The sequence below is a fragment of the Lissotriton vulgaris genome, chromosome 1_1, assembly GCF_964263255.1.
Source record: "Lissotriton vulgaris chromosome 1_1, aLisVul1.2, whole genome shotgun sequence".
Taxonomy (NCBI): Eukaryota; Metazoa; Chordata; class Amphibia; order Caudata; family Salamandridae; genus Lissotriton; species Lissotriton vulgaris.
Window position 1 is genome coordinate 328434671 of NC_141685.1, and position 16382 is coordinate 328451052.

The 16382-nt window shown below is 44.9% G+C and overlaps 1 protein-coding gene across 1 annotated transcript in view; it reads left to right on the forward strand.

Annotated features, from left to right (window-relative positions):
* The window catches only part of LOC147747127 (cytochrome P450 4B1-like), a 189979-nt gene that overhangs the window by 164273 nt on the left and 9324 nt on the right, over nt 1-16382 (forward strand). Inside the window, exons 9-10 of the mRNA XM_086952386.1 lie at nt 4025-4158; nt 10996-11060. Of these exons, the coding sequence (XP_086808512.1) occupies nt 4025-4158; nt 10996-11060 (199 nt within the window). The remainder of the gene's footprint in view (nt 1-4024; nt 4159-10995; nt 11061-16382) is intronic.

Here is a 16382-nt window from a genome sequence, read left to right on the forward strand (position 1 = left end):
TACCCAGAAGTATTGCAGGTTCCAGTCTCTCCTTAAAAGTACTGTAGAGTGCACCAGGCAGATGAAAATCCGTGCCTAATCCCCTAGTTACAGGGAGTGGAAGTCAGTCACCAGCAGCAGGAAGAGTTCAGCCACTCCTTGAAAAGAGATTAAAGCAGCAGTGGAGAGATCGGGGTAGACCACGGAGGGTTCCATCCCGCATCTGAAAGCAAGCAGTAGAAAGACTAATGGGTTGAGTTAGAGTTTGGCGTCACAAACATGACGGATATCCCATCCACCGTATTGCAAGTGCATAGATGACAAAAGTACTGGGATGTCCCTCACACTTTAACCCACTACTTTGAAACAAGAAATCTAAATGCAAAGACAGTGCGTCTTGCCAGGTGTCTCCTTTGAACAATAGTAATGACTTCATGTAGCGCTATAGATATTGGTTAACATTGTCAAATTTTACTTCTGGGGACATTTACCAAGAAAATATGTTTGCTTGCACAGACTCAAACGTGAAACTGGTATGAGGGTTGAAATGCTAGGATGATTTATCTATTTATTTTAGTTTATTTTACAGAGTTTTATATAGTGCAAACTTGACCCGGTGTATCGGGTATCAGAGCGCTTTACAAGAGTACCAGTTGCGTTACATGAGACATATTCATTTTTGTTAGGCACGGGGAGATTAAGGGATTCGCCCAGAATCACAGTATGTTGAGTGTTAAAATAAATAAATAAATTATTCGGTGTATAAATCAAACCATAAAAGTTACACATCATAAAAACAGTACAAGTGACAGTGCATATGTTGAGATGACAACAGGAACAGCAATGATAATTAATAAATAGATAAAAAAAGCCTGAGGAATACACTCTTTACAAATCCATGTATTTCCTAGAATTAACTATAGCTTTTAAAAACCCCACTATAAAAAATAAGCAGTCCTCTTTTGATAGTTGCAGATACACCAATGCAGGACGAGCCTGTCTATAATTCATTCTTTTTGGAGAAGTGTGGCTCAATGGTTAGAGCAGGCAGACTTCGATGCAGAGCTCTGGCCAGGGACCAGGGTTCGATTCCTGCCCCGGCAGGTCTCGGGCTCGTAAATTCCCCTGACCGGATATTCTCGCCCCAGTGCCTATTCTGATCATGGGTCCCACGCTGCAACTCTGGGCAATAGCTTGCTTAGTCTCCACAACGGCCCCCACAACGCAAGGGATGCCTGGTCTGCACCATGGGGGTGCCCAGGAGTGGACACTTCACAGGGAAAGCCAGGAAGGGTTCCCTTGCGGTATTCGTACAAGCGCCGGGAAACCCACTGCGGGTAGCTGTGCGCTATACAAGTACAAAAACATTTACATTTACATTTTTAAAATAGGAACCAAATAGCGTTTCCGTGGAAATTCATATAATTTACATAAAAACATAAAATGCAGCATATCCTGCGGAGACTGTCCGTTGCAGCCGCAGGGAGCTGACACGTTACCTCTAGTAAAACATTTGGGTCCGGCAAGCAAAAGGTGAAAAAGTTTCAGCCGAAACCTAGTTAGTAAAAATTTCTCATGTGTGGACAAAAACCCTATGAGGTATGGCTCTGCCCTAGGAGTTGTTTTGAGCATTATGTATGTCCGCACACTAAGTTTCGGTACCTCTTTGGCTTCCTTTTCCATATTCCTAACTGACAGGAAGGCTACCTTAATTGTCTCCATGTCCCTCTTAGTGATGCATTCGGGAGTGGAGAATAGGTCCACCCGCCCTAACCTTCCAAAACTTTTCTTAACATAGCTTAGCCACAGGATACGAGCCCAGTTATCAAGAGACATGCAATCTCTTATAATCAGGTGGGTGAGGAAGAGATCTAAATTCAACCAACATTTTAAGCAACAAATCAGGGGTTGCATGGAGAGTACATCGTTTACATAAGGGACCCCCAGCTCCTGGTGGGCCACTATGTTGGATGTCCCCCGTGGTACACATAATAGACGTTTCAAAAAGTCATTTTCCACTACTTGGAGGGTGTCTCCAGCATTATATCCCCATATTTCGCTGCCATACGAAGCTATGGCCAGGCTTTTGGCCAGATACACTTGCAGCATAGCTCCTGTGGGTTTCATCCCAAGTTTGGAGGCAAAATTGAAGATTGCTGAATTCATCCGAGCCAGGTCCCCTTTTTTCTGTATTAATGGACCCCAATTAAGCTTATCATCAAAGAGGACCCCTAACTATGAAAACACGTTCGTGCGGGGAATCTTAGAATCTCCCACTCTAAATTGGAAGTTCTTCTTACCGGAACGTCCCACTTGCATAACATATGATTTGGAATTATTAATTGCCAAATCCCTGTCTGACATAAAACCCAAGAAGGCAGATAAAAGCATTTGTAACCCCTTTTCTGTCCTGGATATGAGAACGGCATTGTCCGCATACAACAGGACGGGGATCCCACACCGTCCTACAGTGGGATAATCACCGCCAGTTGCACTTAATACGCTATCCAGTTTATTAATATAAAGATTGAATAAATAAGGGGCCAAAATGCAGCCTTGCCTTAATCCCTTTTTAATGTTAAAATCCCTCGTAACACGCAGATCCTGTGAGAACCTGACGTTGGCTTTAGTGGACTTATGCAGGTCCTCCAAAAAGTTGACCACACTGTTCTCCGCTCCCATAGCCCTCATGGACTGCCATAGCTTATTCCTGTTAACACAATCAAATGCCGATGACAGATCCATGAAGGCAAAGGGAATGGTCCCAGAGCGAGCAACAGTGTATTTGCTCAGTATCAGAAATAAATTAATCCTAAGTTGGGCTGCCTAGAAAAAGTATTTGTTATAGGTCTCTGGTTATTAACTGGAGGGATGCACTGCAAATACCTTAGCCTTTGAACAAACTATGTATCAAAATACATATATACAAATTAATGAAATGATGGTTTCTTTGTACACGGCTTGCCCTAGTCTTGCTACCTGCAACTGCCAACAGAAAGCCATGTATTCAGTGCCCTATTATATATTTTATTTGATGTCTTTTTGTATTAGATTTTATTCCCCTCTAACTTGGCACCCCACCTGGCGCCTTAAATAACTTTGTAAATAGACTGTATGGACAAGCTGCACCTGTCCATCACCACCTTTATTCTTAATACATGTATTTATAACTGATATTAGTTTGAGGTTTTATTCCTACATGGAGTTTGAAAAAAGGGAGTATAGCTTCAGGTACTTAAGGGTACTTAAGGGTATGGATGAACATGAAACAATATTAATCATATAGCAGAGACTGTAGAAAGGAACATTAATCTTTACCATCAAAAATGGCTGCTGTGAGTGACTCAAGAGGTCTAAACAGCAGCCAACTTGGAACAGCCCTCCAGTCCTCCTGTATGCAAAATAGGAGACTTGTGTGTACTATTTTACTTTTTCTATTGTGATAAATAATTAATTCAATGAGTTTTAGGCAAAACATGTCTTGCATTGAGACTGAGCATGTCTATTTGTGTTTCAGTGATGGCACTATAAGAAGGATTTCACATGGTAAAAGGAGCGGAGATAATCTCAACTCTCGATACTTGATTTTTATTTTAAAGCGGCCATTTGATGAATTATGCTGCAGGCGGTCTCAGATCCCAAACAGAGGTCGACCTCGAAGCCGGAGAACCAGGTTCGAGTCTCGGCAGGGACTCTGAAGATCCTGTGATTCTGGGCAAATCGCTTTTTCTCCCCGTGCCTAACAAAATTAATGTGTCTGTCTGTAATGCAACAGGTGCTCGTGTAAAGCGCTCTGATACCTTTGGCTAAATAAAACTCCTGCCCCCACCCCCCCAAAAAAAGATATAACCAAGCAAATAAATATTCATAACTGCATATTGTCGGTGATTTCTATGTGATGCAGAACTCTGCACAGAGAACACTCTACACTAGATGGTCCCCTTAAAAGAAGTAACCATCTTAATATGTAAAATGAGTATGAAAATCTGTGTTCATTGTAATGAGGGCTCACACCCAGAATAATAATGCATTTAATTTCAATCAGGGATGATCTTAGTAAGATGACCTACACCACCATGTGCATCAAAGAAAGTCTCCGCCTCTACCCACCAGTGCCAGGTGTGGCCCGAAAGCTCGTTGCTCCAATGACGTTCTGTGATGGACGGACTTTACCTGCAGGTAACATGTTTAGTAAAGAATCACCTTCATAGTGAACCCATGCACCCTCACAGATCCACTCAGATACTCATGCACCCATTCAGACATTCATGCAGCCACTTAGAGACCCACTGAAGCACTCATGCTTCACTCACAGACCCGCTCAGACTCACACACCAACTCACAGAACCTCTCAGACTCACACACCCAGTCACAGACCCACACACTCACTCACAGACCCACTCAGATTCATGCATGCTCACAGATCCACTTTGACACTCATGCACCCACACACTCACTCAGACCATTCATGCAGCCACTCACGGACCCACTCAGAGACTCAAACACCCACTCACAACCCCATTCAGACACTCACCCACCTACTCACCCATAGAATCTCATGCACTCAATCATAGACCCACTCAGACTCATGTACTTACTCAAAGACATACATAGATACTTGTGCATCCTTTCAAAGACCTGCTTAGACTCATGACTCACTCACAGACCCAATGAGACTCATGCAGTCACTCACTTAAAGAATCATACAATCATGCACAGACCCACTCAGATGCTCTTGCACTCACGCAAAGACCCACTCAGACTCACACACCCACTCACAGACCCACTCAGACTTACGCAGTCACTCACAGACCCACTAAGGCTTATGCACCCTCACAGATCCACTACGACACTCATGAACTCACAGACTCACTTGGAGACTCACACACCCAGTCACAGACCCACTCAGACTCCCACATCTACTTAAATACCGATTCAGACTCATGCACCCACTCACAAACCCATTCAGACACTCACATACCCAATCACCCACAGAGTATCATGCACTCACCCATAGACCCACTCAGAGACTCATGCACTCACTCAAAGACGTACATGGACTCAGGTATCCTTTCAAAGACTCACTCAGACAGTCATGCACCGACTGTCAGAGCCACTCAGACTCATGACTCACTCACAGACCCAATGAGAGTCTCATGCATTCACTCCCATTCAAAGACTCACGCAATCATGCACTGACCCACTCAGACTCTTGCACTGATGCATAGACCCACTCAGACACCCACTCATAAACCAACACACCCATTCACAGGCCCACTCAGACTCATGCATGCTCACAGATCCACTTCAACACTCATGCACCCAAACACCCACTCAGACCATTCATGCAGCCATTCACAGACCCACTCAGACTCAAACACATACTCGCAAACCCATTCAGACACTCACACACCCACAGAGTCTCATGACTCACCCATAGACCCACTCAAACTCATGACTCACTCACAGACCCAATGAGAAACTCATGCATTCACTCCCACTCCTACTCAGAGACTCATGCAATCATGCTCAGATCTACTCAGATTATTGCACTCATGCATAGAACCACTCAGACTCATGCATGCACCCACTCACAGAACTACTCAAACTCATGCACCCACTCACAGACCTACTCAGACTCATGCACCCACTCACAAACCTACTAAGAAACTCATCTACACAATCATAGACCCACTCAGACACTAATGCACCCAGTCATAGACCCACTTAGACACTTGTACACCCACTCCAACCCACACATACTCACTTTTAGACCAACTCAGACTCACACACCCACTCACAGACCCATACAGCCACTTACACACCCACTCACACACACACCCTCAAATGTTACAAATTACAGTTAGGAAATACAATTTTAAAACCTTTGAAATTCACTAAAAAAACAAAGGTTACTGGGATGTTATAGTTAGGAAATAACGTTAAAAAAAAGTAGAAATTCACAAAAAAAACCAAAGGTTACAAGAGCGTTATAGTTAGGAAATAGAATAAAAAAATCTTAGAAATACAATGAAAAAATCAAAGGTTACAGAGATGTTATAGTTAGGCTAAGATTTCACTCATACACAATCATAGAAACTCAGTATAATGTGTCTGAGTGGGTTTGTGAGTGGCTCCATGTAAGTCTGTTCATGAGTGCATGAGTGTTTGAGTGGGTCTGTGAGTGGGTGCATTAGTCGCTGAGTGGGCCTGTGAGTGGGTGTATGTCTGAGTGGGTCTGTGTGTGGATGCATGACAGTCTGAATGTGTCTGAGAGTGGTTGTATAGGTCTGTGACTAGGTGCATCAGTGTCTGAGTTTATCTATCAGTGGGTGTGTGAGCGCCTGAGTAAGTGAGTGGGTGTTTCAGTAGCTGTGTGAGTGACTCGGCCACAAAGGGACCACACCTGCCCTTTTATCTAACAAGTACAGTTTTGAACAAAATATCTACCTCAGTGGAGTACTTTCTAGTGGTTAATTACGAAGTGCTATCTCCTTGGGTAAATGTCAAGTACGTATTCTGCACTACAGCTGCATAATGGAGCCAGAGGAAATGTCACCAGTGATCTTGTGTGCGTTTGGCAGTGTGTAGGAAGCTGGCTCCCTATATAGTGCACTAAAACAAAGTACAATGTGTAGAGAGTCCAGAGGAGCCCTTATTGATTTACAGAGGCAAAATGAGGTAATAATAATGCTCTATTTGTGGTAGTGTGGGAATGCAGTTAGGCTTATTAGAGGATAGCGCTAAACATTTGTTGTACTCACAAAGGCAATGAATGAGACACACACTCAAGAATGAAACCGAGACTAATTTGCAAAAATGTCTAATTTTATGTAATTGTTCAGACCACGAACTTTGTTATACAGTAAGTCTGTGGGAGAAAATAGAAAAATGCATATAAAGTTGTGTAGTTGGATCTCAAGTTTCACCTTTTGGTTTTCGGTAGCTAGCAAGGCTAGATCCAATGTTCCACCAGTGGATTCTCTGGCGCATTACAATTCATACGGTAGCAGGGTGCTGAGGTCATTGGTCATGACCACGGAAGCACAGCCAGATGGGCTGGGTGCAGAGCAGTTAGGTCAGCTGGGACTCATGTGCCAAGATGTCCTCGCGGTCAGGAGCTGGCAAGTTGTAAAGGTGATTCCAGGAAAGTTGGGCCAGTCATGAAGTGGGTCTCAAAGGATGCTTGCTTTCTAGCTGTTTGAGTCCAGAGTGGACTCTTTGTCTCGGCGTATGCTGTAGGGGTCCGGTATCCTGGGTATTGGTGCAACACATTTCTGGTGGGTCCTGGTGTTCTCTTACTTGGAACCAACATATTCAATCGAGGTTTCTACGGCGTATTTGTTTTAATTTCAAACTCCGGATCTAACTCTCCATTTTTTGCTCAAGTGATTAAACTCCTTAAAGAGCAGAAACGCTGTGGAGACGCGGAGTGATATTACCGGTCCCATAATCTTAATTCAATCATTTTACTCAACTAGCAGGTTGTCAGGTTCCTTCAGTCAAGATTCGTAATCCAGAATTACAAGGATCACGACAAAATCCAGGGGGTCTCTACTCTCTTAAGTTTGAACTGTCCTGAGGATGGCCTTTAAGATTTAACTACAACAAGGCCGAAACATCGACTACTTTGTCCACATCTTTAAAGCTAAAAGAACTTCGACATAAGAATCACTGTTTCCAGTTATGCATGATTCATTGTTTAAAACTTACTAAGAGTGGACCACAACGTAAGTGGACGTGACGAACAATTTATTTATTCCAGTTCATTTGTTTTCGATGAATTTTTCTCACTGTAAAAAGTACCCTTCTTAAAAAAATATATATAAAGCGATATCATTTTATTAACTCAATAACCGTGTAGCCTTTTTTCTTCTTTCTTAGTAATTTGTTTACTACGTCCATATTCTTGTGACAATTGATTATTATGGCAGGTTGCAATTTAATTCAGTTGATCAAAACTATAAATATAAAAGTGATCAATTACTTGTGATTTAATCGTAGAACAAATCCCTTGTTGGCACCTTAATAGAAATATATTTTGTGGTAGAAGCGAGGCTGAGGAAGTCATTGAAATATGTCTGGAACGTGTGAAAAGGGGGAAGGGTAGACACACCCTGACCCCCTGAGCAGGCCTAGGGAGTCAGGGTGTGTCCACAGGGACCCCCAGGGCCCAAAAATTATTATTTTTTTTAAAAAGACGCATTCGTCCCTAGGCCCGCCCCCTCCTTGCACCACTCTGCAAACACGCCCACTGATGGGTTTGCAGAGGGGGAACAAACACCCTTTGAATACTGAGGGTCCCTGGGGGCCAACTAGCCCACCAGGAACCTCCAGTATGCACCAGGGGGCTGTGTTGCAGAGAGGTGTTCTGAGGCCACGCCCCTTTTTACACCTCTCTGCAACACAGCTCTGTGGCGCTTACTGGAGGTACCTGGTGGGATAGTTGGCCGCCAGGGGACCTCAGAATTCAAGGGAACTTAATCCCCCAACTTAAAACGCACCACTGGGCGCGTTTGCACAGTGGTGAAGGTAGGGGGCGGGGCCTGAGGTGATATGTGTGCAAACACGCCCTGTGGCGCGTTTTAAGTTTGGGAATTAATTCCTCTACAATCCAGAGGTCCCCTGAGGGCCAACTAGCCAACCAGGTACCTCCACTAAGCGACAAAGAGCTGTGTTGCAGAGTGTTGTAAAAAGGGGCGTGGCCTCTGAACACCTCTCTGCAACGCAGCTCCCTGGCGCAAAACACAAAAGGCAGGCCTGTTGGTTTTATTAGACAACACATCAGCATATACAAAACAGATCTATTTGGTTTGTCAAACTGACCACAATAAATTATTAATAAACATAATCCAATGTATTTTTTATTCATACACACATAGCAATGCTTATTAACAATAATTCTCTCAAAAGTTTTTAAAGCATTTTGATTCAAAACAACCATAAATATGTGTTTGAATCTTTTTTTTCAATATTCTTTAGTCCACAACATGCAGCCATAGACCCAACCACAAGGATTCATTCACTCAGTCTAAAGAGCTACCATTGGATGGAAGCAATTAAATCTTCCCTGCAGGCTCTCTTGCATGCAGGAAACTACAGTGTCCTGGGGAATAGGGACCTAGGGACACTCTTAAGAGTTGAGCCCCAAGGAGGTTGGGTCCTTGGGCCAAAAGTGGCTCGGAGACCCCATACGCCATTTTAAAAAAAGTGGAAGGCCAAAGGGACAGAGTCCTTGGTGCTGGAATTCACCCAGGGTAGAGGTCTCATGCTCCCTCCCCATCCCCAAAAAATGGGGCCCTGGAAAATGGGGTCACTTGGGCCGAAATCGCCCCAAGAAGTGGGGCTTCACTTCCTCCTGCCTATTCAATACTGCTGCAGGCACCTGGGATGGGGTTATAAGGCCCAAATTTGCTTGAAGAAAATTAACTAAGTATGCTTCGACCCCACTGGGCCTTAGCCCACCCCAGGGGTATGTTAATTTTGAAGTGCAGAGCAACCCTGTAAAAGAAAAAAAAGTTGCTTGTTTATTTATGTTTTTTCAGGACAAGGGACTGAGTCCCAAGTCTTAAAATGGCTGCTTCGTCATCTTTGTTGGCATTGGGGCTAGCAACCAGATTTTTACCTTTTGATCTGTCGGGTCTACGGTTAACTGAAGGGTTGAAATATAGGATGCTTTCTAGGTAAAGATATAACTTGCTGCCAAATTTGGTGTAATTCTGTTCATCTGTTTTTTGGTATCACTTTTCAATTTTCCTTTGGAAATTGCACTTGGAAAAATCGTTTTGGGACCCTACTTTTTCTTGTGCACTGCTTGATTGTTCACCCTGACACATTCTAGGAAGGAGCAAAGATGGATGAGTCTTTTTGTTAATGTTTTGTGTAGATTCGTCAAACATCACCAAAGTCCTAAGCCAACCAAAAAATCTATTATACCACCCAGTGGTGGCTGTGAATGTGTAAAATATGTGTATTTCCATAAAACTCTTTAAGTGAAATGGTTCCTAAGTAATGGTATTCAATGAAGTCATTGTTGTATAAAATTACATATAAATGTATTCATGATTAACTGGATTTCTGGAAGGTGTAAAAAAAATATTTGTCATAACCTTATGTTTATGACTGAATTTAACATTGTGAGAGTGACCTGTAGTGTGTACAACGTTTTGTCTCATGTTTGGAGGTATACAGTTGTAATTCAATGGGGATTGCTTGCCTTCAATTTTGAGCATACTGAAGGGTTCCATACGACCATATGAGACCAAAGGAAGCAATTTTGGGGAATTGACAGAATTTGATGAACATTACACAATTGGAAGGACTTGATTGCCTCCTTGTCAACCTTCAACTTATTTGTATCATATGCAAGGGACGAATAAAAAAAAGGCGCTACAACAGTTAAATATCCCAATAATCGCACACAGAGCCACAGATCTCCACTAATGCTCCACTTTCCACAAGCCACCATATGTATCTGCAAGCATGTTAATTCTTGCCAATTTGCAACTGTATTAAATCTAAAACCTCCAAATGAACAATGATGTGCGTTATACACAGATACATGCTAACACAAGCTCTTCTCTTCTACGCATTCAAGATGATGCTCAGAAACCTGCACCTATATAATCAAAGCAATCGAGCACTTGCGAGTACCACTTCTCTTGTAATTTGACCACTTATCATGATGAGGTGTGACCTGATCTACGTAAAGTCATAACATACTTTGTATTCCCCTTTGTGATTCATTTTATCGTCCTGAGTAGAGATTTCCAAGTTTAGGATAATATCTTTTTTTTTTTTTGCAAGAAGCATGCTAAATCAGATAAATATTTGAGAAATATTAGACCAAATTTGGTGGAAGTTCTATGTAGAATTACAATGTTCAGTTTGCATAGTTAAAATTCCCCAAACATCTGCGTTATGTTAAGCCATTGACTAATGCACTTTGATTCAAATATATATAAGCCTATATTTGAGATAGTTCTTTCCACAATATGTTCGTCTTCTTTTCAATAGGTTCTTTGTTGGGACTGAGTATTTTTGCTCTTCACAGAAACCCCAGCGTATGGAGCAATCCAGAGGTACAGAGTTTCCCCTTCTTATTGCTTGTTTGTTAATTAGAACATCCTAGAAAGAATGCCTATGTTATGTTGTATGAAACACTTGAGGTTAGTGAATATATTTGGGAGCACTAATATTAATGTAGAATTGTCATATATTAGTCATGGTTCAATATTGAACCTGTCGTATGTATAATGTATTGTACACCTACTGATGAATTTGAAAATTAGAAAAACAGGGTCTGTGTGTGTGAAGTGGTTTGCATTGCCTGGCTGTTGCTGCAAAGGGTGTTTTGATGCTTTTTTTTGGGATAATCAACTTTATTGATTTTTTTTTTAAACAAATACATTCATTGGTAGCAGATCAAGCGTTACACTTAAGGAAATTTGAGCAAGTACAGTTGACAACAAGCACAAACGGGCCATTTGAATTTAGTACGTTCATCCCATAGCTCTATAAGCGCACAAGTGCAGTCGTATCTTTATACAGGCAACATATTGAACCATTTACCCCATACCTTCGCAAATAATTCAGGACAACCCCGGGCCTCAAAGAGTCTCTTCTTGCGCTCCACACCTGTCCACTCCCTTCCTCCACCTCTGCACAATCGGGGCCTTAGCCTGAGACCAGAGCGCAGCTATATCCCTCTTTGCCACCGCCACTGCTGTCCCCAGGAATCTCTTGTCAGCCCTGGAGCCATCGAGGCCATCGAACACTCCCAGCAGCAAGCGCTTCGGGTCGCGGGAACCTCCCATCCGAGGGCCTGAGTAAGTTCGCGTTCCACCCCCCTTCAGAACGGCGCCATACCATGTGATAGAAATCTGCTGGGGCAGACTCGCAGCGGCGCAGGCTGGGGAGGGTCGCATTTGGGCCCGGAAAAGGCACGCCGGAGAGAGGTATGCTGCATGGAGGAAGTAAAGTTGGACAAGGCGTAACTTGGAGGATGTTTTCAATGTTTTGGGTGCCTTAAGGGCATCACGCCAGTCCGCCTCCTCCAAAGGACCCTCCCAACCCTCCTAGCGATCACGGAGCTGGTCTAGGGATGCAAGACCATTGTTCACAAGCGCCCGGTATAAGTGGGAGACCCCACCCCTCCCCAGGTTCCCCATCATCACCTGGGCTTCCAAGGGGCTCAATTCTGGGAGAGAGACGGGGGATGGAATGTGAGTGTGTAGGGCGTGCCTGAGTTGGAGGTACTTGTAGAATTGGGAAGGAAGAAGGGTGTGGCGTTGCTGTAAATCCGCAAAGGACCGAATGTGGTCTCCCAGCCACACATCTCCCAGTAGCGAGACCCCAACTAAATCCCAGCAACGGCAATCCTGCAAGGATGAGACCTCCCGCAACCAAGCTCCGCTCCACAGCGGCGTTTGCCTAGTAAGCTTCCGGTCCCATTGCACATGACGAAGGGCTGTACGCCAGACTGCGAACACCGTCCTGGTGACAGGAGGAAGAGCCTGTGGTATCGGGCTACCATAAAGAAATGCCTGGATCTGTGGGAAGTCCATTGCACTTAGTTCCACCTGGTATGTAGGGTCGGACCAGCAGCCCGCGAACCAGTCGTGGATCACAATGAGTTTCATGGCCAGGTAGTAGAGGTGGACGTTGGTCACCCCTGTGCCCCTATCAAAGGGGGGAATAAGACAGTGTGTCAGGGACATTCGTGGGCCTTCTTCCTCCCCACAAGAACCGGTTAAGAGCGCCATCTAGTTCCCGAAACCAGCTACCCGGAAGATGGATGTGACATTTTGTAGAATGTAGAGAAAGCATTTGAAGAGCGCGCTTCTGCCCAGGGGGTTGAGGGGTAGGACCTGCCATTTCTTAAGGTCTGCCTTCATCTTAGTGACCAAAGGTGCAATATTCAGGGCCCACTCGAGCTCCGGCAGGAGGGTGACCCACACACCCAGGTATTTGAATGATTGCCTCCGGAGGGGAATAGTTGCCTGCCAGTCAAAGCATGCGCAAGTAGGGTGCAAGGGGACCAGGGTCGACTTAGCCGGGTTGCGTCGCAGGCCAGAAACCAGTTTGGAGGCAGAAAGGGCCTCTAGGCACCTGGTCCAGAGTTTCAAGGTCAGCCAGAAAAAGCAGAACATCGTCCGCGTAGAAGGCAATCTTGTCAATCTGACTCCGGTCCCAGGCCCAGCCTTGGATGAGAGGGTCCTGGCGGATGAGCGCCGCCAGGGGCTCCATAGCCAGCGCGAACAAGAGCGGGGAGAGTGGACACCCCTAGCAGGTACCCCTCCGGATTGTGAATGCCTCAGACAGCTCGCCGGGTCTGGGTTTGCTGTAGAGGACTCTAATCAGGTTGCGGAAGGGAGGACCAAATCCCATCAGCTCAAGAACGAATCCAAGGTAGCTCCAATCCACCGTAATAAAGGCTTTTTCAAAGTTGATGAATAGGAGTGCCAGATACGTGGTCAAATGGTGACGGTGAGCTAGAGCCAAATGGAGGCGACAAATGCAGTGACGGGTACCTCTGGCGGGCATAAACCCGCATTGATCAGGATGGACTAAGTCTTGAAGGAGCGGGCGGAGCCGCTGGGCTATTGTGGTGGCATAAATCTTTACCTCTGTATTGATCAATGAGATCGGGCGGTAATCCGCACAGTCCAGGGAGGGCGGTTGCGTTTTGGGGGTGACCACGATGGTGGCCACATCGGTTTCAGGCGAGAAGGACCCTTCGTCCACCACAAGTTTAAAACGTTCCACTAACTGGGGAACCAAATCACAGCGGAAGGCCGCGTAATACTCCTGAGGGTAGCCATCAGATCCGGGAGTCTTGCCCGAATGTAGCAGTGACATCGCCCCGTGTATTTCTTCCGGGGTAAATGGGTGATCCAAGGTATCGGCTATCGCCTGGGGGAGATACGGCAACCGAGTACCGGTCTCCTTCAGCAAGTCCGCCAGGGAGGCACCTGGAGGACGAGCTCCGTACAGGGCCGCGTAATAGTCCGCAAAGGTCCGTGCAATGGTGGCGGATGTCACCTGACAAGCCCCATCATCCAGCGGCTGCGACATGCTTCCGCCTCTTGAGTCGCGCTTCCGGCTCCATGCGACACGCAGTCCCTCAGAAGGCCCAAAACAGGAACAGGCACTTCCAAAGAACTCTTGGGGAGCTGGGGTTTAAAGTCTGTTGTCCCTGAGACTTCAGCAGGAGGCAAGCTCTCCTCTGAAGCCCTTGGAGATCCTTCACAAGTTGAATAAAGTGCACACTAAGTCCTTTCTCCTTTCTTTGGCAGTCAGGCAACTGCTGCAGGCCAATCCCCCAAGCGGCACTTCAGCTTAGGGATAGTCTCTCCTCAGTTGCTCCAGGTTCCTCTCCTCAGCAAAGGTTTCTTCTTGTAGTCCAAAATTGATCTACATTCTTGGGATCAGGGTCCCAATACTTATTCCCCAAAATCCTTTTTCCTCTGCTGGCAGAGGGCCCTTGCCTAGTCCAAATCACTTCTGGAGCACTCTGTTTACATGGCTCATTCTTTCTTTTCACAGTGCAGGGCAGAAACATCAGATGCCCCACAGGAGGTGGAGTCAGCATTGTGAAGTTAATGCACAGCCCTAGAGCACTCTGTTGACATGACTCTTTCTCTCCTTTAACAGTGCAGGGCCGAGACATCAGACGCCCCACAGGAGGTAGAGCCAGCATTGTGGAGGAAAGGCACAGCCCTATTCAGGTCCCAGGTGGAAATCCTCCCACCCATCTACATGCAGATCTCTCTATTCAGCCCTGTGCTGACTCACTCTGCCTCCTGGAACCCCCCAGCCCTGTCACGCAAACTCGAGACAAGGAATACACAACATAGCCGAGGCAGGCTTGGATAGTTAGACAAGAAAATACCTACTTTCACGAAGCGGTATTTTCAAACACAGAATGTTAAAACCAATTTCACTAAAAGATGTATTTTATCATTCTGAGTTCAGGCATACTAAACCCGAATTTCTACCATGTTCCCTGAGTCTGTTAGGATTATAATATGTAATAATGTAACTGCCCATTCTGGCCTACGGAGAACAGGTAACCTTGCAATAGTGAAAAACGAAAATGGCTGTAATTCACTATTAGGAAATGCCACACACACCAGGGCATGTCCTACCTTATACTTACAATGCACCCTGCCCTTGGGCCTACCATAGGGGTGTCTGATATGAAGAAAAGGTAAGGTTTAGGGACTGGCAAGTGGGTGCACGTGCCCAGTCACATTTTACAAGGCTGCTTCTGTGGGTGGCACAACCAGTGCTGCAAGCCCACTAGCTGCATTTGGATTTACAAGCCCTGGGCGCACTCAGTGCACTGTACTAGGGTCTGACAAGTAAACCAAATCAGCCAATCATGGGGTCACTAATCCATTCATCAATTTACAATAGGGAGAGCATATGCACTTTAGCACTGAACAGCAGTGGTAAAGTGCCCAGAGTCATAAACAGCCAACAACAGGTCAGAAAAAATAGAGGAGGAAGGCAAAAAGTTCAGGGATGACCATGCAAATAGGGCCAAGTCCAACAATATATAAAAACTATATAGTATACACATGCTCTCATATCTTTTGTGATGAGGGAAAATGTATACATATTCTGAAGCGTTGTCTTTTTGTGGGAATTTTGGGTCTCAGGAAACCTGGTCGTAATCAATTGGGTGCCACTGTGCCAAAGCATGAACTGACAAGAGTAAAGTCAAAATGAGAGGGAATGCTGTGCTGATATTGGCATAGGTATATACCGGCTACAGAAATCCAAGGAAAAGTGGTGGATGTCTGTATGTAAAGAGAGATGATATGAGGTGCTGGAGAGTGGTAGGTCAAAAAGTAAGAGCCTAGAAGAGGGAGAGTGGAGAGCCAGGTGGTTTTAGAGGGGACAGAATGGCACTTATGAGGGACATGCAAACATCTTACTATGGGTCAACCCAGAATGGGAAAATGGAGAAATAGAGAGGTTGGATTTAAAAAGTTGAGAGATACCCAGGTGTCCGGTTATGTGCATAAAAAGGCAGGGGAGGCATTTAGAGATCTGCAGTGGGATACAGAGGTGCAACAGGGGCAAATGAAACTAGTAGGAAGATGCACTGAGGGGCCTATTCACAAAGGACACTGTATATTGTGAGTAAATCTACTTGTGTAAATGTAGCCTTACACTTGCCATAACTTTTCTACCTTTGTAGTAACTTTACACTCTCAAATGGCGAACAGTCAAAGTGTAGACTTACATGTCTCGACCCCAGGCAACAGAGCCAAATTTATAAGTTTACGTTACTGCTAGCACCGCTAGTAACTTTTCACACGATCTCTGCAGTCAAGTATAGAAAAAGTAAAAAAGTTTGTAAAATATTGTTATTGTAAAATGATAATGCAATT